The sequence below is a fragment of the Globicephala melas genome, chromosome 12 (genome assembly GCF_963455315.2).
Source record: "Globicephala melas chromosome 12, mGloMel1.2, whole genome shotgun sequence".
NCBI lineage: Eukaryota > Metazoa > Chordata > Mammalia > Artiodactyla > Delphinidae > Globicephala > Globicephala melas.
In genome coordinates, this window is record NC_083325.1 from 64,169,411 (window position 1) to 64,193,266 (window position 23,856).

The following is a 23,856-nucleotide window of genomic DNA, read 5'->3' on the forward strand; positions in this document are numbered from 1 at the left end:
ATGCCCATCACCAAGAGAACAGAGGTATATTCACAAAATGGAATACTATAAGAAGGAAGAATAAATGAATGCCAGCTATGAAGCAACAGGGCTATCAGTGGCTCTCAAAGAGTGGCCCCGAGACCAACAGCATCAGCATCACCTGCAAGGTTGTTAACCAGGCCTCCTCCCAAGACCTACTGAATAAGTCAGTCTACAGTGGGGCCCAGCAAGCCGTGGTTTTAAAAGGGCTTCAGGTGAATCTGATAGACTCAAGTTTGAGAGCCACTGTTACAAAGGGCAGAAGAGCTACTCTCAGAAGAATACAAACAATATACTTATTTTATACTTTGAAAATAAGTCAAAAAAAACAGCTACTGAATTAACAGTGTTCAGAAGAACCAAAACACATGGTAAAGCTATAATAAAAAAAGAAAAGAGAGAGAGAGAGAGAGAGAAGTAGGGAATGATTCATACAAATTACGCATGGGAGGAGCCACATAGAGTGCCTCTACGATAACGGTAGTGTTTTACCCAGTTAGGCAGTGGGTATGAGCACTTTGGTTTTTCGTTATTACCCTTTAAACTCTGTAATAAACTATTTTGTAAATATGATTTCTAACACAAAAATGCAGAGCTGGAATAGGAAAAAAGTTTGAGAACATAAACAATTATGAACATAAAATATAGCCCATATGAACTCAATTCTAACAAAAGGCCTAGAAAACTATTTAAGTACATAGCAGGTGTTGGATATTTATAGACTATTAAATGTTTACAGTGATTCATAGGCTTCTTCATTCTATTCTCCTGAATTTTTCACAATGCACAGAACAATCCAAAAAGAACTATTTCTTATAGAAAGTATAAACAAAGAGTCTATAATTTGGTGCCCACTTCACCATCACTCCCATCTTTAAGCTTAATCTTTTTTCCAGACTTGAAATTCAAATCCTCACTAAACACACAGTATAGCCTAAGGGAAGATAATGGTTTTCAATTCTGGTCTTAACATGTATTTTTCTTCTCCAATTTTCCAAGAAATACTTTCACGGAAATCTGTTCAGTTCTGTTTAATTACTTCTCACACCTCCATATCAAGGTATCTAGCCAGTAAGAAGTGATTTTTTAAAGTGAAACCAAAAGAAAACCCCAAAGATTACATATGTAAGATTTACTATTAGGTAAAACTGCACAACAAAAAGTCTTATAAATCATACAGGGACTGCCCTAAGAAACTCATTTGTTTCTAATTTATTTTCTCCGTTAGCAATGTGTTGCTAAAAATCACGAGAGAATAAAGCATCCCTCCTATGAATTAATTCCTATCCATTTGGAACATGGGAACCGGAAGGCCGGCTTCAGCATCCAAAGAAAGGCAATTATGCACGATGAGCAAAGGAGGTGGTTTAAGGTCGCCCTGCCAAGAAACGACACATTCCAGTGGATTCAAACCACCCTCTTAAAATTTTGGCATTCTATGGTATAAAAATAAAACCCAAGTTCATTGAAAAGCAAAGCTTGCCACCTGCTGCCCAACGGCATAATCATAAAAGTTCAACTTGTGTCCATATGTTTCGACTCGAATCCTTTTATGAATCGATTGGTATAGATGTTTGCATTTTCTGTATTCATCATTACGTCTTTTTTTTTTTTAAGAATGCCAGCCCCCGTTTTTAACTAAATGCTATTTCAAACCCTTTACAAAATCAGCTATAACCAGTGTTATAACCAGCCTAAAACAAAAGCAAAAACCCAACTTCCAAACTATCATACATGTTGTGTATATAATAAACCGACCAAACTGCAGTTGTGTTTATTATAGTATCCAGACCAGGGAAGAATTCCTCTGAAAACGTGCCAGCATTGTCCCGGGCTTCCATGGCCTGCCATCATTCTAGAGGATGTGGGATACTAAATCCATTTTCTGATCCAGGCAGACTTTAAAATCCAAATATTAATAGTTTAACTGAAGTTTATATACATTTATATTACAAAGTTTTAGGTAGCAACCCCGCCAACCAAAAAGAAAAAACTCACCTCCGAGATTTCACCAGTGCTTTGTCAGCGCTAAACATTTAAACTCTTAAGTATCTTAATTGTATTAATTTTGGCAAGCATTTTCATAGGTTAAAATACTTCCACTATTTTTTCATTTGAATTTATTCTAAGAAAATCTGAGAAGTAAAACCATTTAGCCTTTTTTTTTCCCTTAAACAAGGACAACAAACCTTCCAATTTTGCCTTATCCTTCTAACTCCATAGATTGGTGTATCTAGGCCCCTCAGAGAAAAAAAAGAAAAAAAGAATACAAAGCACTCTTAGGAAGAAAGTGAAACTTTGAATTTAGGGAAAAAATACCGTCTGAGAGAAAGACAGATGTCTTGAAAACCTGTCACAAGCCGGATCAACAGAGGAAAAGTGCAAGCGTTCCTCCCCATGCTCGCCTTGCGCCCAGGAAGCTGGGCAGGTGGGATTCTTGGGAGCTTTATAGAGAAGCAGCCTCATCACACCACATGGATAACACTTGAGGCCCCTTTGAAATACACCTTTAAAGGCTTTTGCCTGCGGAACTTGTCCATATGCAAAATAGCACCAACGCTCGTTGAAGTTTTTTACCCGTCTGGGAACTACTTTAAAGCAGACAATAGAAACTAATTCATTTTCAAGACAGATGGCACCATAATGTTGCACTGTTTTCTAGTGTGCATTTTCTCCTAAACACTAGAGGCAGCGTCTCCATACAAAAGGAAGCCCATCCAGCTGAAGCCAGTTAGCATTCAGATTCTGCTCTTCCTGGGAAATATCACAAACACGAAGTGCCCCTCTTCTTTTCTGTGGCTGGCTTACCCTATTCTTCAAAAACTCTACAGGAGCTATCAACTCATGCACTATTGTTGCTCAGTGTTTCCAGTCTGGCAAAAATCTCTTTTCTCATTCCTATTTAATTGCCCACACCTGCAGTGGTTTGAGTTTGAAAGGCTAGTTAGGGGTTAGTGAGATCTTCCCACAGTACTGTCTGCGAGTCAGAAGGATGCCTGGCATGATATTACAGCAGGCTAATCATCTAATTAACTGATTTCAGGCCTGTTAAAACCAGAACTGGACTTTCATGGAACAGGTCAAATATTTGATTTAATATCAATAGAGGGAATTGCACTGCAGATGCTTTCTCCTATAAAAATATAGCTCTTTACTGAAAAACAAATAAAAATTTAACTCCTCATTCTAGAAATACTAGAAAGGGAGGCGAGAAACATAACAGATATGGATTATTCACTGAAATTGAAGAATCTTTAGTTTAGCCACTAACACAGTACCTGGCACATAGTAAGTACTCAATAAAAATACTTGAGATTCAAAGTCCCAAATCATTTCCTTTGGTTTCTTGCCAAAGAATTCCTAATGGACCTTGGACCAAATCCTTCCTTTTTTAAAGACCATCCTTTGAACATGAAGATGATATACATAAGTTTTTTTTAAAAGAAGCACAGTATTTCCTTTCTGCGTTTGGAAAGTATTTCTGATTCTGTGAAAGACAACACTACTGTTACTATCAAGTAGCATGTTGCTGGACTGATTACTTCACTAAGTAAATCGTATAACTTTTCCTAGCAACCCTAGGCCCTAACAACTAAATTAAACAACAAAGGTAAGTCACTTCCGAAACAAAACTGCATTATTTATTATTTAACATTGCACAATAAATAATAATGCAATTGTTTCAGACTTTAATTCTTTTTATTACATTATTTTAAATAATAACTAATGAGACCAACTAGAAACTAGATAATGCGATCCAACTAGAAAGATATTGAGCCTATCAACATGCAGGTTGTTACACAGACCTGTGTGTGTGTGTGTGTGTGTGTGTGTGTGTGCGCGCGCATATGCACATGTGCGTATGCGCGTGTGCACACACAACTATCCAAGGCTCCTTTCCAGCTCATCAGTAAAGACATCATGGAAGATGTGGGACTTCAGTCCTAGTGGAGGAGGCATATAGGTGAGTTGATCACTCCTAGCATAGCATGAAAACCACAGAGAAGATGCACAGATGCTGGAAGGGGCAAAAATAACGTGAACGGCAAAAGCTGTCAACCAACAAACGTAAAGGTAGGAAACTGAAGTCTGATGAACATTTGAAAAAGTAAAAAGGGACCTTGATTTTTGTATACAGCATGATGAAATGTCCCCAAATACGTTCTGAAGTGTTAGCTTGATCAACACAAAAGAAAATAGAATCTGGTTCTGATTACAGGTGGGTGAATTTAAATCCAGGGATAAAGTGGGGTAAGGAGAAGGAAGCTTTCAAAGACAGTCCCACATTTTCCCATTCCTCAGGTGGATGGTCATGTATCATTTGATTTAACATATCTAGAGAGAGAGAAACATACATATACTTCCTTAGCCTGGATCCAAAGGAACTGTTTTCTTGACTTGTAGTCTGTATTCCTTCTGTTTTACAGAAAATCAGATTTGCTCTCAGGAAGTTACTATGAGGGGTAGGTAGCCTGCAAAGCCGGCTCCTTCAGGCATCGCTTTCTCTAATCTGCCCATCAACCCCTGGGCCTCCCCTCACATGTTCACAGCACGCTACCTGACCTGGCTTCGCACAGGTGAGTCTTATGTTTCTTTAGTGATATCTCTCATTTCTCAACTCTCAAAGATCCTCTCCCCGATTGTCAGGGCTTTCCATAATCTGAATCTACCCAACCCATCTCATTTCCTACTCTTCTTCAATGCCCCCTCATGAGATTAATCTCCCACTTGTCCTATGGAAACAGGAGACTCATTTCCACCATATCTTCTATCTTGTTACTGCCTTTACTTAAAGGCCAGCTTCTCCTTCACTTTTCTAAGTCCTCCAGATTCTAGTATGTTTTCCCTTACTCCTGTCCCCACTGATGGCCCCTTTCCTGATTCTTCGCTTGAATTTATAATTTACCAGTCAGCTGGGTATTATCCTATATTATTAACTATTTATCAGGCATTTTAGCCTGATCCCTCCAACTGGAGTGCCTAGAACATTACCTGGCACGTGGCTGGCACTCAATAAACATTTGTCTACAGACTAAATGGATCAACTATAGTAAATTAAAATTTTGGATTGTGGAGGTGAGGAGAACAGAGCTTCTAACTTCATTAAGGTGAGCCTGGGTTAAGGCAACCAGTTCAAAATGCCTGAGAACTATTTAGGCTTGGAAAGTTGTAGACGGTTCAGGAGAACCTAAAGATGTCTGCCTGTGTCAATCCACAAGCCTCTTATAGGAGAGAAGAATTATGAAATAAATTACCCAATGAGTCATAGATTGTATTCTTGTCCTCATGTGCAAGTGGGATTTTTCAGAAATCCAATTTAAGAAGTTTCTTCCAAATGGGGATATAAAAAGATTCAATAAATACTAATAACATTCTTTGCATACAAGGGCTTCCCCCTCTGAGAGTTCTTGAAATGTTTAACAAAGAGATCTTTAATATGAAAAGAGCTCTTACAAATTAAAAAATAAATAATTATAAGAACATGTAATATAAATTACATGTAATTTAAATGAGGCAAAGAATGTAAATAGATTATCCACATAAAAATACAGAGGGCTAATGAACGTGGAAAATGTTCTACCTCAATTTAAAAAAACCAAGAACAAATTGAAATTATTCCGTGAGCATGTGATAATATCATACTTCACAGGAATATTCAAAACCTCTAAGACTTTACAGACTATAATTTATCAAAGTCTTATTTGACAGTGACCACACTTACTCTGTTCAAAACATTAAGGATCTGAAGCAATCTAATAAACATGTCACTGACTAACATATTTACTTCCACATAAAAATCACTACATTAAATTAATACAAAACAATATTGCAGCAAAGAAATTAATCAAGGAGATTGCAAAGTGTTTCAACCTTGAGTAAAATATTTCTAATATACGCACACTAAATTTTCCTACTATTTAGACTCCCAGGTCCCCTTTCAAGACATTAAGCCAATTAAGTTGTGAAATGCTTGCCTCATACCTGGAAATGAGTTTCTTAAGAATTTTTTTTTTTTATTCCTTCAAATAGCTTACTTAAACCAGGAGGAGCCACAGGAATGGAAGAGAAACAGAAAGAGAAAGAAAGAGTTCCACAAAGGGTCAAGGAGGAAAAGGGTTATTTATGCCCAGGGAATGAGAAATGGAAAAGAGAGTGCTTCCTTTCAAATTTCTTTTCTCAAAGTAAAGCACGTCCTAATCTCCTCAAAATGTCCATGTCATCTTCCTGTTTGAGTTAAGAACATCCTTCCTAGAAATATAATTAGGAAGGATTAGCTGCTGCATAAAGAGGCTTTGAACAAATTAAGAAAGAATGATGTCTCACTTTAGGTTCTGTCCATCAAATCTCCAAATACTGGGACTTGGCAAAACACCAACATCAGCCAAAAAAAAAAAAAAAAGGCGGAGCTTTAAAGCAATAAAAGTGATACCCGTGTCAATAAAGCCCTAAAATGAGAATTTTAAAACATAATTTCTGTATCTGTGGCAGAGATACTAACTAATTTTTAAAGATTTAGGACAGCTTCTACATTGGTAACTTACTATAATGAACTGTCACATTTTCTTCATGAAACAGAATACATTTTGACTAAATGAATCTTGATTGTTTTGAAAATAAACAACTTTTTGTCAAACAAGAGTGGTTTACTTGAGAATTCATGCAATGACTAAAATTTTTCACTCCTCCACCCTTTCTTTTTTTTTTTTTTGCAGTACGCGGGCCTCTCACTGTTGTGGCCCCTCCCGTTGCGGAGCACAGGCTCCGGACGCGCAGGCTCAGCGGCCATGGTTCACGGGCCCAGCCGCTCCGCGGCATGTGGGATCTTCCCGGACCGGGGCATGAACCCGTGTCCCCTACATCGGCAGGCAGACTCTCAACCACTGCGCCACCAGGGAAGCCCAATTTTTTTTTCTTTTCTTTTTTTTTGTTTTCCCTCCACCCTTTTAATTTATATTTTGGGCTTCAAAATTACTGTGCAATTTTTTTATTATTATGGTAAAAGAATCAGACCATGGCATATAAAAGATAGCAAGGACTAAGAACATGGACTCAGAGGTCAGGTTCAAGTCACAGCTCTGCTGCTACCTTCCCGTGTGACTCTGGGTAAGGTATTTGCCCCTTTAAGCAATAAAACTTTATGATCTGTGGTGGCTGAAAATTCTGGATGATGAAAAAAAGATCTGTATCTAATACATTCTTGTTCTATTTTCTGCTATGCTCAAATAACTTTCAAAAGAGACAAGTACACAAGACGAATTCTATTCAAAGATATTGATAAAATATTTCTTCTGTGTTTTGGTTAAGAGCTATAACTCCATGAATCACAGCACTCTGTAATCATATGAACTCTAAGCGAAAAATAACTGAAGTCTGTCTGAATGTCCTTGTTTGCTTTCTATGAGACTTGAGCCAATCTTGTGTCAAGGTTCAAATCAACTAATATTTAATTAAATACTCATGAGTATTAGGAAATTCAAGCTCATAAACTGGCTTTATAGTGTCAGCTTCAGTAATTTTCCCAAGAGACTGGCTGCCTGGGCTCTGCTGTCACTTTCTTGTTTGTTAATGTGCCTTGTGTCTATGACAGGCATTCTAGGAAGTGTAAGGAGCAAGGAGATTTGGCACTGCAACGTCAAGAAGATAATATCCAGAGAACTAAGTGGAATCTAATCAATTCAAGTTCCTATAACATTCAGACATACAGAAAGCGAGTCCCATCATCACCTAGAGGTACCACAGAAGAATGGGATGGATGCAGGGCTGAACTACTGTCCCGTAATAGTGAGCGGGATGACTGAGTGAACTTGTGCCTACTCTGATCAGTGATTTATTGAACTTGTCTCTTCTGATTACTTTGGGGAAATGGAGGCAGCTTAGAAGATGGGTTAATATCCGCATTCCTGTGTGATCAGACTTTCCGATTCAGAGCAGTCATATCATCACCTACGTTTTTCCGTTCATCAAGTAAGCACTGTGCTTGGTACAGTAAATCACAGAAATTGAAATGAATGCTATGAAGGGAGGAGGTGAGGAGATATGGTGCTAGGAAAGCATCTTTCAGGGAGTAAGGGGGGTGGCAGGGAATGCTTTCCCTAGGAAACGGAGACCAGTGGAACAAGCAGGTGTTAACAGGGAAGACGAACATGTATGGCACATGTAGCTGCAGACAGAGAAAATGTGTCAGGAAGGAGCTGGGCAGACTCAAGGAGCTGCCTGTGACATGGTGACAGGCTGGGCAAGGGGAGACCATGGAGTCCCATCCCCTAGGATGCACTGAGAAGCCAGTAAGGCACTTATGCAGAGCAGGACAAGACTCACATTTTGAAAAGATCCCTCTAGTTTGAACTAAACTTCATAAAGTCCCCAGCACCTGGCATACAGGGGACAGTCAGACCCTTTCTGCTCCACTCATGGAAAAGCCCCCCAAACTCTAATGGGTACAGGAACAATCTCCAATCCAATTTAATTTCACCCAGTCTTGCTGGTTCCTCCTGCTATCCTGCATAAAGGCGAGAACATCTTGTTCAAAAACTGCAGTCCTGAAAAATGACAGATATTTTTTCCTGGATTAGCAAATTGAGGCTTTCTCTTCTCCACAGTGTTTAAGTAGACCTTCTTTCCACTTACAAGTTCTTGTCTCTGGACCCCCAGGATCAGCTATTTCTGCTAGGTCATCTCTAGTATGATTAACAGATAAATAGGTAAAAACTATACTCAACCTTGAAAACCTCAGTGAAGATATACTAACTGTAGGCATATTTACCACACACGTTATTTAACTCAAATTTTTATTTCCTATTGGTGCCTATTTTGTGTTATGTGAGGTGTACTTGTCACCTCCCTCACACAGCACTCACGTCTTATAGGTTCTTTATCCTAATCCCAGGCAACTCCAGGGCAGAGAACTGCTATAAAAATTTAGTCTTCTAATTTAGTCTTCACTTCTCTCAAACATAAACAAATACCTAAGCCAAGGAAAACAAGGAGAGAGGATTTAGTGCAACCCCAGAGGCACCTTGGAAGGATCCACAGGCAGTATCTATGGAATGCCAAACATATCCAAAGGTAAAGAGGAATCTTTACTTTCATCTGCATAACACCCACAGTCAGGCCCTAAAAACCATTCTCGTGCTTTGGCATCAACCATGCAGGCCAGGCTAAAGCTCATGGACTCCACGTGGCAGCCAGACTGTGCTCTGCTCCAATTGCTTATCAGTGGCTTCGTGTGTGTTTCAATCCCAGTCCTATGGTCCGTTCACAGCAAGTGCTCTGACAACTAATTAATTCAACTTTCAGTGCACAGATTTATTTCATCCTATAAGAATAATCACATGGGAAATACTTTATCAGACTCGACGGCCCCAGTCTAACTGTTGAAGGGAGGGATACTCCTAGCCCTCTCCCCACTCCTCCCCACGCCTGTCCACCCCCCTTCCTCACTGCCCCACCTCCCAAGGGAGTTGCAATCAGAGTCCACAGGCCACTTTGTCTAGTGGGTGGGGCCATTATATGTCAAAAGTGGTGTTGACTTTTCAACCCCTAGTTCCATGAGGCGAAGGGCATGAGGAGAGCCAGCCTCCTGGTGCCTGGCCATGTCTGACCTATTGATCTCTTGGTTTCCCCCCTTCCATTCACCACAAGTGCCTGAGTGTCCTGGTCCCAAGATTTCAGAGAACACTGGGAGCCATTTTTAGACCTTAAATCTACGTGAAGTGTTTAAACCTAACAATTGTAAGAGTCATAAGGGCTGTGTCTGCTCTTCACTGAAGGGGACTGTGCCGACTACTTATCAATACCCTCCCTTCTGATTAAAGCTCAACCTTGAGTAGCAGAGAAGACCGCCAGGACAGGACCGGGTCCCTGGTAAAAGTCTGTGGTAGCCAGAATAACAGCCCCCCCAAAGATGTCCACATCCTACTCCCCAGAAGCTCTGACTATGCTAGGTTATGGAGCAAAAGGAAATTAAAGTTGCAGATGGAATTAAAGCTGCTAATCAGCTTACCTTGCAATGGAGAAATTACCTTGGACTACTCAAGTGGGTCCAACGTCAGTACAAGTGTCCTTAAAAGTAGAAGAGGGACGCAGAAGAAAGAACCAGAGACTGGCAGTGAGACAGACTCAGCCCGAGATTATCAGCTTTGACAATGGAGAAGGGGCCACGAGACACAGAATGCAGGCAACCTCTAGAAGCTGGAAAGGGCAAGGAAACAGGCTCTCCCCTTGAGCCTTCAGAAGGAAGGCAGCCCTGCCAACATCATCATTTTAGCCCAGTGAGACCCATTTCAGGCTTCGGACCCCAGAATTATGAGAACAAACGTGCACTGTTTGAAGTCACTAAATTTGTGGTCGTTTGTTACAGAAGTGATAGGAAACTAATGAGAATGCCATCAAAGCAAGAGGCAGTATACAGAGGTTAACTTCACAGGCTGCCTAAATTTGAATCTTGACCCTACACTTATTAGCTGAGTGCATTTGGGCAATTTTTTTTTTTTTTTTTTTTGCGGTACGCGGGCCTCTCACTGCTGTGGCCTCTCCCGTTGCAGAGCACAGGCTCCGGACACACAGGCTCAGCGGCCATGGCTCACGGGCCTAGCCGCTCCGCAGCATGTGGGATCTTCCCGGACCGGGGCACGAACCCGTGTCCCCTGCATTGGCAGGCGGACTCTCAACCACTGCGCCACCAGGGAAGCCCTTGGGCAAATTATCTAACCCTGTGCACCTGAATTGCTTCATCATATGAAATGGGGATGATAATAACAATAATGATAAATATCTATCTCACATTCCTTTGAGAGCGTTAAATGAGATAATACTCAAGAAGTAATTAAAACTGTGCCTGGCGCAGAATAAACACTCAGTAAATATTAACTATTATTATTACTATACTGCACCAAACACCATCCTGATTTCTTGCAATTAAATTGGAGAGCAAACTCTCCCAGCACTTACCCTTTTCAATCACAGACTTTGAGTTTCCACATAATTCCTTATATACCTTTGTCCAGAACTTAAACCCAGTCAGATACTGGTTGGATCTCAAAACCACTCTTGGCCAAGACTTCCTTGTGGGACCCAGTAAGATGCAGACAGCATGGAGTACAAAGTGACCTCCCCGACTCTTCCTCTGTCTCTCCACCCCAACTCCACAGTCCACTCTTCCTGACAAGTCCTGCTCAGGAGGAAAAAGTTCCTTGCTCCCAGCTCCTCAGACACTCTGTCACCCCATCCCTTCTCTCATGTGCCTGTTTCTCTCAAAGAGCCAACAGATACCAACATGATCAAACTTCACACAACGGATTGTGAAGTCCTTCTCAAACCCTGACATTGTTGTAACTAGTTGGGCTTGTTTTTCTGGTGACTTAGATTCACAAAGGTCTTTTTCTGGAATTTGCACATATACCTATGCACACGGCATTCTTCATAAGAGCCAACAACTGGAAAAATTCCAAACATCCATCAAGAGCAGAACAAATGATAAGTCGCAGTATACTCATATGATGGAATCATCTCTGGAATGTAAATGTGAACTGCAGCCACACATAATTACGTCGATGAATCTCAGACATGATGGTGAGTGAAAATATACACGCCGTATGATTCATTTCTATAGAGTTCAAAACAGACAGAACTGATCTCTGGTGTTAGAAGTCAAGATAGTGGCTCCCTTTAGGGAAAAGATAAAGGGCAAATCTAGGAAAAAGGGGGTTTTGTGGTGCTGGCAACGTTCTACTCGTTGACGTGGATGGCAGTTCCACGTGTGTGCGATAATCGCCAGGCGTGTGCACTTTTGATTTCTCTACTCTTCTGTATATAATTTCAATTTAACTCCTACTTTTAAAAAAAGTTTAGGGGACTTCCCTGGCGGTCCAGTGGTTAAAACTCTGTGCTTCCAATGCAGCGGGTGTGGGTTCAATCCCTGGTCGGGGAACTAAGATCCCACATGCCGTGCGGTGTGCGGCCAAAAAATAAATAAATAAATTGGCTTTTAGAAAGTTAGACTAATAACAAATTGAATTAAAGTCTATTTCTAAAAAAAAAAGTTTAAAAAGCATGCACATAAAACGATAAAATCAGTCATCGGTTCACATGTTTAGTTCCCATAGCATCCATAAAGTGTCATGAGTTGAGTTCCTTTTCTTCAACTTTCTACCACTTTGCCTTTTTTTTCCCCCACATCATAAAGTAAGGCTCAAAACCTTCATCTTACAGACCTGTTGGGCAAATACGACAAGGAAGGCAGAGTATCGTGCGAATGTACAGGGCTTTACGAAGGCAAATGGTATTATTCCAAGAGAATAAGGTCCCTCCTGCACTATCAGTATTCAGGAAACAATCCTTGGACAGGGACTTAGGCACTCATATTTTTTTCTCCAGGAAAAACTCAACAAAAATGTATTAAACGTTTATTGTAGCCCTTCTGTGTACCTAGGTAGAGAAAACAGATGCTTGTGCAGTAAGCATGATGACAATGGTTAAGTATAGGAAGCACAGAAGAAAAACATGGGGGAGGGCCAGCAGAGTGGGGGGTCAACACTAAGCAAGGGCCCCCCACAGTCTGAGAGATCATTTGGGGAAATCGTCTATTCACGTACTGACCATTTCCTTGGTTACTTTAATAAATTCAGACAAGGTCGCAACCTCAGCTATTAGTGCACAAGAAGCTTGAAACGTCTCCCTAAAATTGCACCTGTTGGTGTAGTTTTATAACGAGTTTTTTTTTCCTTTAGGGGTAGTGTGAGAGAGTCCAAGTAAAGCGAATGAGCTTATATTTGTTGTTGTTGCTGTTAATCTGGAGAGCAGAATACTTCAAGGAACATTCCACGAAGTCTCCCATCCTTGTACATATCATAGCATATAGTTTTTTTAAGGTTCAAACAACCACAGGGACAGGAAGCTAAGAACTGGAAAGAGAAAAAGGACAGTGTAGCACCTTCTTCTCCCTGGCACAGACATCACTCGCCACTGCTTCCTATCAACCGACCCGTGGTAAATGTGAAGTATGCATTTCTCGAGACCTTTGAAAGTGGAACCCATTATCTCAATGTGGATTTTAAGGGGCCCTCCCCTATAGTTAGAAAATATCTGGCGTAGTATAAGCTCACTTGATAAACAGAGAACATATCTGAATTATGCCTGTCTTAAAAGAGACCATTTTCTAACTTGCTTCTTTTCTCTTTACCCCATCCCTGAGGAGACGATGACAGAAAAGACATCAATGACATTAGGTAAGTATAGGCCCCCTCCACTGGTTTGAGACAGGAAAAAACTATTTTTTCCAGAGAAACTAACCACCATCCTTTGAAACATAAAATGATGAAAATAGCCATCACCAGGGAAGAAAAAAGACTGGATACATGTGAGCTCTTGAGATAGATTTGACATCCACATCCTGAGTGAAACCAGACTTCCTTCTCAAGCTCAAAGAGCGGTGACTGGGCACATTGTGTCCTGCAAAAGTGCCTCCTCCTTACACAGTACAGATAACAGCTCCCCATTTGGCAAAGCAGTGGTCATTTGCACCTACATTCTCTAAACAAGCAGAAGACATCAGCAGCTGAAGAATGTCCCTTACGACCTCTGCCTCATGGGCCCATGGTCAGTGCCTGTAACATCCATCATGATTAACAAGGATAAAGACAGACATTTCACACAAGTTGAAACAGCCTCACTGAGCAGCGCTGAGGACTGAAAACAAATTCTTGTGGGAAACTTCAACATACATGTGAAAAATGATACTGACAGGTGATGAAAAAGCTCTGGAAAACTGAACAGTTTTGATTTTTGCTCCTCTGTGGAGTTCCTGGCCACAACATATAAGCATTAACACCTTTTTACATATAGGACTAAAGACAGACACTGGGGGTGCACCTGTGACCTAACAGCGGCAATTCTTCGCTGAATACGTGGACAGCTATACATGAACATCTACAGGATGCAATTATGAAAGTAACCTGAAGTGTTAATAGGAACTTTCTAAGGAATGCAGTATTATCAAGGGACATAGAAGTTCAAAGAATGAGAAAAGTGACGACCAAAATTTGTATACAGGAAGATGAGGCATCATTTGGTCTTTTCTTTAGCTCATGGAGGATCCATGATGTGGCCCGGAAAACTGGAAAAAGGAACGCCATAATAATAAACTTCCACGGAAAGCATGAATGGAAGTACCAACTACAGCAATGACTACTGCCAGAATGCCCTGACCAAGGTCCTTCCAAACCAGTACCTGACCAAGTGGCCAGGCATGTACCACTGATACCCACTTGCTTTTAGTCCCTGCTGGGGAACAGAGGATGATCTTGGCTATTCATCTATAAAGCTCTGTCAGAAATCATGCATTCACCAAGTATCAACCACCATCAAAGACCGTGGAGATCCATGATATTACCAAGAAAGATTGGAAGACAGTAGGACAGAAAGACCTCCACGCCCTCCCTTTCGCCCACAGTCCCATGCCTGGGTAGTATCTGATTCTCTTTTTCTTTGCCTCCCACATTTGAGTAGGCGCCAAGATCTTTCATTAACAACACCTCCCGAGTTCATGTCCTTCCTCCAGGTGACCAGCACCACTACCCCCGTTACAGAGCCACCCTCCAATTACCACTAGTTCTAATCCATTTTAGATGCTGCAGCCAGATTAATCTCCCAAGGCAGAAGAAAAATCGTAGCAGCCTTCCTCCTTGAAACTTTCTCTTTTTTGTTACTCTTCATTACAGAAAATTTCAAAAATACATAAAGGTAGAGAGAATTGTGTAAGAACTGTGTGCCTATCATCCAGCTTCAATAATTAGCCCCTCATGGCCAATCTTGTTACCGCCATACCTCAACCCACTGGATAACTGCAATCAAAGCTCAGACATCATACAATGTCATCTGTAAATACTTTAATATTATTCCCCTTCCTTACATAACTACAAGGTCATCAGCACAGCCCCCCAAAATCAACAATCATTCTTTTATATCATCAAATTTCCAAATCAATGTCAGCATTCTCATGGTTCTCCTATCATCATTATCTTTTTTCTTTTATTTACAGTGTGCTTGCATCAGGAGAAACATAATTTAAATATTGTGATTGGTTAATATGTTTCCTAAACCTCTTTTTTTAACACCTTTATTGGAGTATAATTGCTTTACAATGGTGTGTTAGTTTCTGCTTTATAACAAAGTGAATCAGCTATACAAACACATATATCCACATATCCCCTCCCTCTTGCATCTCCCTCCCACCCTCCCTATCCCACCCCTCTAGGTGGTCACAAAGCACCGAGCTGTTCTCCCTCTGCTATGCGGCTGCTTCCCACTAGCTATTGGTTTTACATTTGGTAGTGTATATATGTCCATGCCACTCTCTCACTTTGTCCCAGCTTACCCTTCCCCCTCCCCGTGTCCTCAGGTCCATTCTCTAGTAGGTCTGCGTCTTTATTCCCGTCCTGCCCCTAGGTTCTTCATGACCTTTTTTTTTTTTTAAGATTCCATATATATGTGTTAGCATACGGTATTTGTTTTTCTCTTCCTGACTTACTTCACTCTGTATGACAGACCCTAAGTCCAACCACCTCACTACAAATAACTCAATTTCGTTTCTTTTTATGGCTGAGTAATAATCCATTGTATCTATGTGCCACATCTTCTTTATCCATTCATCTGTCGATGGACACTTAGGTTGCTTCCATATCCTGACTATTGTAAATAGAACTGTAATGAACATTGTGGTTTAAACCTCTTTTAAGCTATAGGTTCCCCCTTCGTTACTTTTTCTATTTTGTCTTGTTGGGTCTTTTTGGAATTGTCTTGTTGAAATCTTAGTCTTTAACTTGGTTTTTAACCAACCTTTAAAAACTTTCATTACCACTAGTCTTCATTTATATCAAGTTCCATTCAAATCATATCTAAATGTGGTCATTTTCAAATATGTTCACAAATTCTTTGATATTTCTCTCTTCAAACAATGCAGCTTATTAACTACAGTCCCTCTGAGAGTGGACTCAACTTAGTGACTCACTTCTAATGAGTAGAATCAGGCAGAGGTAAAGGTGTGTCATTTTCAAGACTCAGAAGGCCCTGTGGCTTGAGGATCACCTGCTCAGGGAGAAGCCAGCAGCCATGTCGTAAGGATGCTCAGGCAGCTCTGCAGAGAGGTCCGTGGGGAAAGGAAGTGAAGCCTTCTGCCAATAGCCATGGCAGTGAGTCACCTTGGCAGTAGGTTCTCTGGCTCCAGTCGAGCCACCCCTGCTGACTGCAACCTCATGAGAGACTCTGAGCCAGAGCTTCCAGCTAAGCACCTCCTGGATTCCTGACCCACAGAGACTGTCAGACAATAAATTTTTATTGTTTTAGGCTGCCAAGTTTGTGGGGACCTATTACACATCAGTAGATAACAAAGCAGTCTTTCTAGTGTCACATCATTGCTTTTCCTAGAAATGCTCTTCTCCAGTTCTTTGTGGTCAAGTTTAACCATCTTTTCAAGCTCAGAGATAACACTCTCCAGAGCCGTCCCTAGTCCTCCACATCCCCAATGCTCCAAAATCTATCAACAATTGCTCCCTCCTTTGATTTTTCTAGAGAACTTTGTATCTGGTTCTAAGCCAAGCTGTCTAAAACCAATTTGGCCAAAGTAAAACCGATTCGTCCAACCCCCACCTGCCTAAGATGTGTAGTTTTAACATTACAGTTTTACTAAAGTCGCTATTCCTCAAACAGCCCAGGCAGGCTCCCGCTGGGGCCTCTGCCCTAGCCCCACACTTCTCCATGATTCACACCCTCACCTCCTCCAGGCCTTTGCTTAAATGTCACCTTCTCAGCAGAACCTTCCCTGAAAGCCTATTTAAAACCACCAGGGCCCTCACTCCTTCCCATCCCATTCCCACCCTGCACTCCCTGTCCATTACTGCAGTTTTATTTTCTCCACAGCACTTACCGCAATCTAACATATGTTTTAATTACACCACTCATCAATCGTCTCCCCCCTTCCAGACTGTAGGCTCCAGAAAGGCAGACATTATGTTTAGTTTTCAGTGCTACATCCTGAGCCCCTAGAACAACGCACGGTACGTAGCATGTGCTCAATAAAAACCTGAATAAATGATCAAGACTGCAGCATTTCATATGCCACGCAACGGATGCAACACTAACTACACATTTTGATATTTTAGGTGCCTTTATGTCTACAAGCATTTTAAGAAGGCTTAATTTCCTCCTTCACTAAACAAAAACCAAACCAAACCTGAAACACCCTAAAGTAGGCAATATTACAAAATAGGTAACTTAAGAACTGTTACATTTCTCAAAAGGAGTCAAAATGGTCCTATCATATGTGCCTCCTTGACAGTCTAAATTTCAGGTGATCGTGTCATTACCTAAATTCATCAGTGGGCCAACTGTACCCCTTCCTTTGTACCCCTCTCAAGTGATAGCTCATCTATCGTTTCAAAATCTCCTTAAGAGCAGAACTGGATCTTGTACATCTTAATACTCCCTACAGTACCCAGATGACAGGGCAACTGACAAAAGTTTATGAGGAAAACATCAGAATTGTTAGCATCTTGGGCCATCTCTTCTCCTCACCCCAAAGCACGCAGTAGGCACGCCCATAAACACATGCCTATAACAATGCGATCGTAAAAACCATTTTCATTCAGCAGATGAGGTCTCTGAAGCAAATTATCTAATGACTTTTATTTTCCCAAAGCCAAGTTGGAGCTGAAACCTTAGCCTCCCCCTTGACTCACAACATTCTTGTCTAAATTACACTGCTGCTACCAAAAAAAGAAAAAAGGGGGAGGGGGGAAAAGGTTGTTCCTTTATCTGACATCTGACATATGGTTCTCACTAACAATCCATATATATACATCATAGAGGGTCAAATTCTAACAGGGGATGGTGATATTCAGGATAAATAATGTCGCTTGTAAATGACTTCACAGCTTATGTAAGTAATAATGCTAGAAAAAAAATAACGCAATGCACGGTAATCTGACTCTTGATTGCCAAGGCATGGCTCAACACAGAATTGTTCTGTTTTTAAGATCCAGAACAGTGCAGGAAGAGAAATGTCTAGCTATGATATAATCAATGCTTTATATTATTTCAAAGACACATGTTCTGACACAAAAAAACACTACTATCCTTTAGAGAAGGGAACAGCAAACTACGCTTCAGGGGCCAAAGCTGGCCCACACAGGCTGTTTCTGTATGGCCCATAAGCTAAGCATGATTTTTACATTTTTAAATGGTTGAGAAAAAAAATCAAAAGAATAATATTGCGTGCCATGAAATTTATATGAAACTCAAATTTCAACATCCATCAATAAAGTTTTATTAGAGCACTCACACTCATTCACTTAAGCATTATCTATGGCTGCTTTTGTGCTAAGGAGGGCAGAATTGAGAAGCTGCAACAGAAACCATATGTCCCACAAAGCTACAAATAGTTACTATCTGGCCCTTTACAGAGAAAGTCTGCCACCCTTTACACTTCAGGGCATGGATGCTGGAGCCTGGCTGCCTCCATTTAAAGCCTAATATGTGTTCTCCTTATTCTGCCTCTATTTAAATCCTAATACTTATTATTCACTTATTAACTGTGGACCCTGAATACATTACTTAAGCACTCTGCACCTCAGTTTCCTCATCTGTAAAATGGGGTTTATCATGGCACCTACCTGATGGGGTATCACTGTGAGTTATAAATGAACAATCATACAAAGCATGTGAAACAGTACCCAGCATGCAGTAAGCAGTTACTAAGTACTGGCTATAACCACAATTCCTTCTTCTTGAGGGCTGCAGGATGTGTTTTCCAGTTGACATGGTAGCAAAGTACTTAGATTCCAGCACAGCCTCCCAAATCTCTTTATCATGGTAGAATTGAAGAATGAGGCAAGAAGAAATGAGAGGGAAAAAATGAAAAAAGGAAAGAAGAGGACTGAGGAGGGAACAAGAGAAAGGAAAAAGTTATCAGGACCCCACTCATCAGGGACAGTAGGTGGCCTACTCAAAGGGGAAGTATAAATTAGGATAATTTCATCTGTAGTAACAGATTAAATAACTTCTGTGGGCTGACGGGATACTAATCACCAGGTGGAAGCTATCCCGGGGGCTTGGTGGGGAAAGCATTCAAAATTCCAAGCAAGTGACTTACAAATGAACTGCTGGGTCATTTTTAAGTTGAGAACTTCCTGTATTTTACATTCCTAGACAAATGACAAGTGATAGCTGCAGTAATTCTGCATCTTGTTATCCATGTAGAGTAGCTAATTAAAACGAAACAATTTGTGTAAGGACCCTGTCCTTACAGAGTTCTCATTTCGTTCAGAATAGCACTTACTTCCTAACGCTAAGAAAAAAAACCGTGCTCCCATAAATAAAACACAAGCTCATTCACCAAAAATGGACCTGCATGGCCAAATGGGAGGAAAACATGGTGTTTAATAGAAGATACACTTAACCTGCTACCAAGGTGGAGAAATTCTCTTTCCCAGGACTCACTTTCACTTGAATACCTTCTCTGTGGAAAGATGAGTTCCTACCTTTTCCATGTACCTTTAAAAATCACACTCACTCTTTCTCCTTTTCAATTATGACTTCAAAAACTCTAAAGCACCCCCCACCTCGAAAAAAGAGAATTGTTTAACTCACAACTCCACCATAACCAAACAACTACCTTTATTATTCCCTTCCAACCTTGATCCCCTTAATCCTCACTACTGCTTTGCTTAATGCTTATGGTAAATCTTCCCTGCAGAGGCTAAACACACATATCAAGTATTTTTAAGACACTTGATGTGTAAACATAACATGTAAAACCTTAAGAAAAGGAAGGAAAGAAGAAAAGGAAAGAAGGACATTACTATCCAAGTGATTTCTGCAAATTGTGCAGGAAAAGAAGAGTGATTTAAAGCAATGCACTTAAGATGCTCCTGAGCTGGAGGCAAGTTCAAAACACTCACTGAGAATGTATCTGCTGGGAGAGTCCCACTGAAGGCTTCGGCTTGAGGGTCAAGGTCATCTGGGCCACAGGACTGACTCTTGGTAGAGTGTCTGCCTTCTTAGATGAAGTGTGCTTTGCTCCTTGCTCAGGAGGGACCCAGGAGGAAGCAGCCACAGGACTCTGCCCTCCAAACACTGGTGACGAGGTGTCCTGGGCAGCTGTTGTCTCACAAGCTTTGCCCTTGGTCCCTGGTTTACACACACAGAGTTGAGGCCGGAGACACATCCCCCCATTCTGACATGGAGGAACACAGCTTGCTGCAGAAAGAAATAGAAGACACACTTTGAAGAAAAGCATTGTAGACTTTACTAATTCTTCCACAGGCTTACCAGTAGCATCAGGCTATCCCTCAATAAAACAAAATGATGATGATGTTGATGATGATGACGATAATAGATAATATTTATTAACGGCTTCCTATGTGCCAGGTATTATTCTAATAGATATCGACAAATTTAACCCCCCAGCAACTGTTTTAAGTAGATATTTTATTTTGCTCATTTTACTGATGAAGAAAGAGGCACTGGGGTTATATAATTTGCCAAAGGTCACACAATCATTAGTAAATAGAAGAGCTGGGATTTGAATTCTAGTGAACTGGCTCCAAAGTCATCACTCTTAACCGCTTTACTATGGCTGCCACTCAGAAATGCATCAGAAATACAGGGAAATAAAAGAAAGTATTCTGCCCTTCTTTTTAAGTTGTGTTCTGTGGCTTAAGTTTAAATTTTAGGTATCCAAACAACATTTGGCAAAAAACAAAAGCCCAATTCCAAACCCAAACCCCCAAAAGTGTTACAGCCTTCATCTTGCATAAGCTATCAGAGCTTGGAGTGACTGTTTCAGAAATCTAGTCCAACCTACCTTCTTTTTTTTTTTTGAGAGAGAAAATCCAAGGGCAGAAATGTTGAGTCAGCCTTTATATATATATATATATATATACACACACACACACACACATATATATACACACACACACATATATATACGTATATATATATGCATAGATTTTTTTCTTTTTCTAAGCAAGTACATCCCTAATCTTATAACAAAAGGCAACCAAAAAGAAACAACCTCTTTATCTCCTATTACCTAGGATGCATGTACTTTGAATCACCAGACTTGTGGCCAAGCAGTTTTAAAGTTAGCAGGGCTATGGGTCACGGGTAGGGTGAGTGGATTTTATCATAGGCAAGGTCCCCTGGGAGTTCAGATGTTACTGACTTAAATTTTATGAACATCATAGGCCTATGGACATGATTCCTTTCTTTATTTGTCCAAATTAATTTATTTAAATGAACCTTTTGCTATCAGCCTAACTTTGACTTAAACTCTTTGTCCTGAGGCAGATCCCAGTACTAAATCTCCCATAAAATTCAGCACAGGGTTCAGTCTACAAACAATCACAAAACAGATGAGGAATATGAACCAGAGGAGGCTCAGTTATGGAGGAACCAAATGACCAAGACCTAAAAGCCCTGAAACCTACTGATTTTCTATAAACAAGAGAAGATACTTTTCCTATCTCCCTACAATTCCTATTAATTACAGCAAATAATGATAACAAACGGCTGTCAAGTGTCAGAATACTAGGCTGACAAATTTTCTAAAAATTTGGAAGGGTTCTTGGGAGAAAAAAAATAAAAGGAAAGAAAAATGCAGCCAGCTCCTGAGGTGACCTTGGGGTAAGTTACTTAAGCTTGGCCTCTGCACCTGTACAAGTCCAGGGGCAGGGGGGAGGGCAGTAGCTGCTTGTTCTAAAATGGTCCCTGAGGGCTCTTTCCATATTAGGCTTCTAGAATTCAAAGTCAAAAACTATGCAATGCTAAAGTTCACGATTCTAATTTATCAGCGTTTTCCTGGCCGAGTGATGAACATTAGGTCCCTACTCGGCCACGGTTATTTATGGAATGTCACAGGAATGGAAATGGGTTCCACCCAGAGAGAACAGAAGTGGCCACAAGCGAGGACTGGATGGGGCTTTCAAAGCTGAGACTCTGCCAGAGATCACCACCCCCCCAGGCACTTTCATGTATACATTCTCTTCATGCTTTCAATTAGAAACATGTTTCAGTTTAACATCTGAGAATGATTTCCACTTCTCCTCCCTCCCGAGGTGTACTGCGAATGTCTACAAATCTACCAGGAAGGCGGCACCGAGCGGCTCACAAAAGCTGGTACCTAGATGGAAGCCAAGCACGGAAATCTTCCCCAAACCACCGAGAATATGCAACAAGGGCCTATCTTGAGGAGGACGTGGATGGGTTAGAAGGATAACAGGGTAGCGATTTTCTTTTAACTCTTCAAATTTTGCACGTCGTAGGGTGAGGGGAGTGGGGAAAGAATAATTAAGGAAAAAAATAACTTTAAACTCACACAGAAAAGAACATAACAGTACGACTATATACAATAACACCCTTTCACACTAAGTCTGAAAAGACAAGGAGAATGATAAGACAATTTCCTCTTCCACCTTCCCCATTGGGCTCCAACAGCAGCCTCCTGGAGCACGCAGACAGGAGGGGCTGGCTTAAACTGGGGGCAGGGACAGATTCCCTAATTGCCAAGACAAGCCCCTCCCCTGACACGAAAAGCAAAACTCACGTTCTGCAACCACATTTTGTCAAGCCCTTTTTCGTGTGATATTTGGACCTTGTGCAATAGCGGTTCCCACGTGTCAACTTCTCAAACTGTGGTGCTTGGACCAGCAGCAGTATCACCTGGAAGCACTTTAGAAATGCACATTCTCGGGCTGCCCCTGGCCTGCTAAATCCCAAACTGGAGCCCAGCAATCTGACCGCCCTCCAGGTGAGTCTGATTCTCACTCAAGTTTGAGAACCACTGACACAGGATTTGGAAATTGGCAGCCTTCCACCAGTTTTTTGAGAACTTGCATTTTTATCACTGCAAGTTTGGTATTTTCACACTACAGTGGCTTTTATGTTACTGAATTCTTGCCGTGACAGATGTGTTTGTCTTATGTTGCCCTTCTGTTTTTAATGCAAAAAATTAAGTTTCTTCCATGTGACCAAATTCTCAAGATAATTATGGGTCCCCTCCAAACGTTTATACATTTGTCACCATCTACTTCATGGCCAATGTAAAAATTTGTAGGCATTCGTGAGAAAACTGTTATTCTTTTTTTTAATGGAAGTATAGTTGACTTACAGTGTTACATTGGTTTCGGGTGTCAGCATAGATGTTTAGTATATTTACAGATTACTCCATGAAAAGGTATTATAAGATAGGGGCTATAATTCCCTGTGCTATACAATATATCCTTGTTGCTTATCTATTTCATACATACTAGTTTATATCTGTTAAACCCATACCCCTAATTTGTCCCTCCCCCCTTCCCTCTCCCCTTTGGTAACCACTAGTTTTCTGTGACTCTGTTTCTGGAGAAAACTGTTATTCTACCTGAGGTTCTGAACCATGTGGAATATTTTAACTCTTACAGAAGTTCTTTAAAATGTTCTCCACCAGTTGGTTCTGCATTTGCCTGGCCAGCTGTGGTTGAACACAATGAGTAAACACTACATCAAGATCTTATCAGTGGGACTTCCCTGGTGGCACAGTGGTTAAGAATCCACCTGCCAATGCAGGGGACGTGGGTTCAAGCCCTGGTCCGGAAAGATCCCACATGCCGTGGAGCAACAAAGCCCATGTACCACAACTACTGAGCCTGTGCTCTAGAGCCCACGAGCCACAACTACTGAGCCTGCACCTTAAAGCCCACGAACCACAACTACTGGGCCCATGTGCCACAACTACTGAAGCCCACGCGCCTAGAGCCCGTGCTCCACAACAAAAGAAGCCACCGCAATGAGAAGCCCACACAC

At 41.0% G+C, this 23,856-nt stretch overlaps 1 protein-coding gene across 5 annotated transcripts in view; it reads right to left on the reverse strand.

The window, feature by feature from the left end:
* The window catches only part of LTBP1 (latent transforming growth factor beta binding protein 1), a 424,584-nt gene that overhangs the window by 349,050 nt on the left and 51,678 nt on the right, over positions 1-23,856 (reverse strand). For all 5 annotated transcript variants that reach the window (XM_030857973.3, XM_030857970.3, XM_030857967.3 and 2 more), the window contains exon 3: positions 19,974-20,271. In XM_030857973.3, coding sequence (XP_030713833.1) covers positions 19,974-20,271 — 298 coding nt within the window. The remainder of the gene's footprint in view (positions 1-19,973; positions 20,272-23,856) is intronic.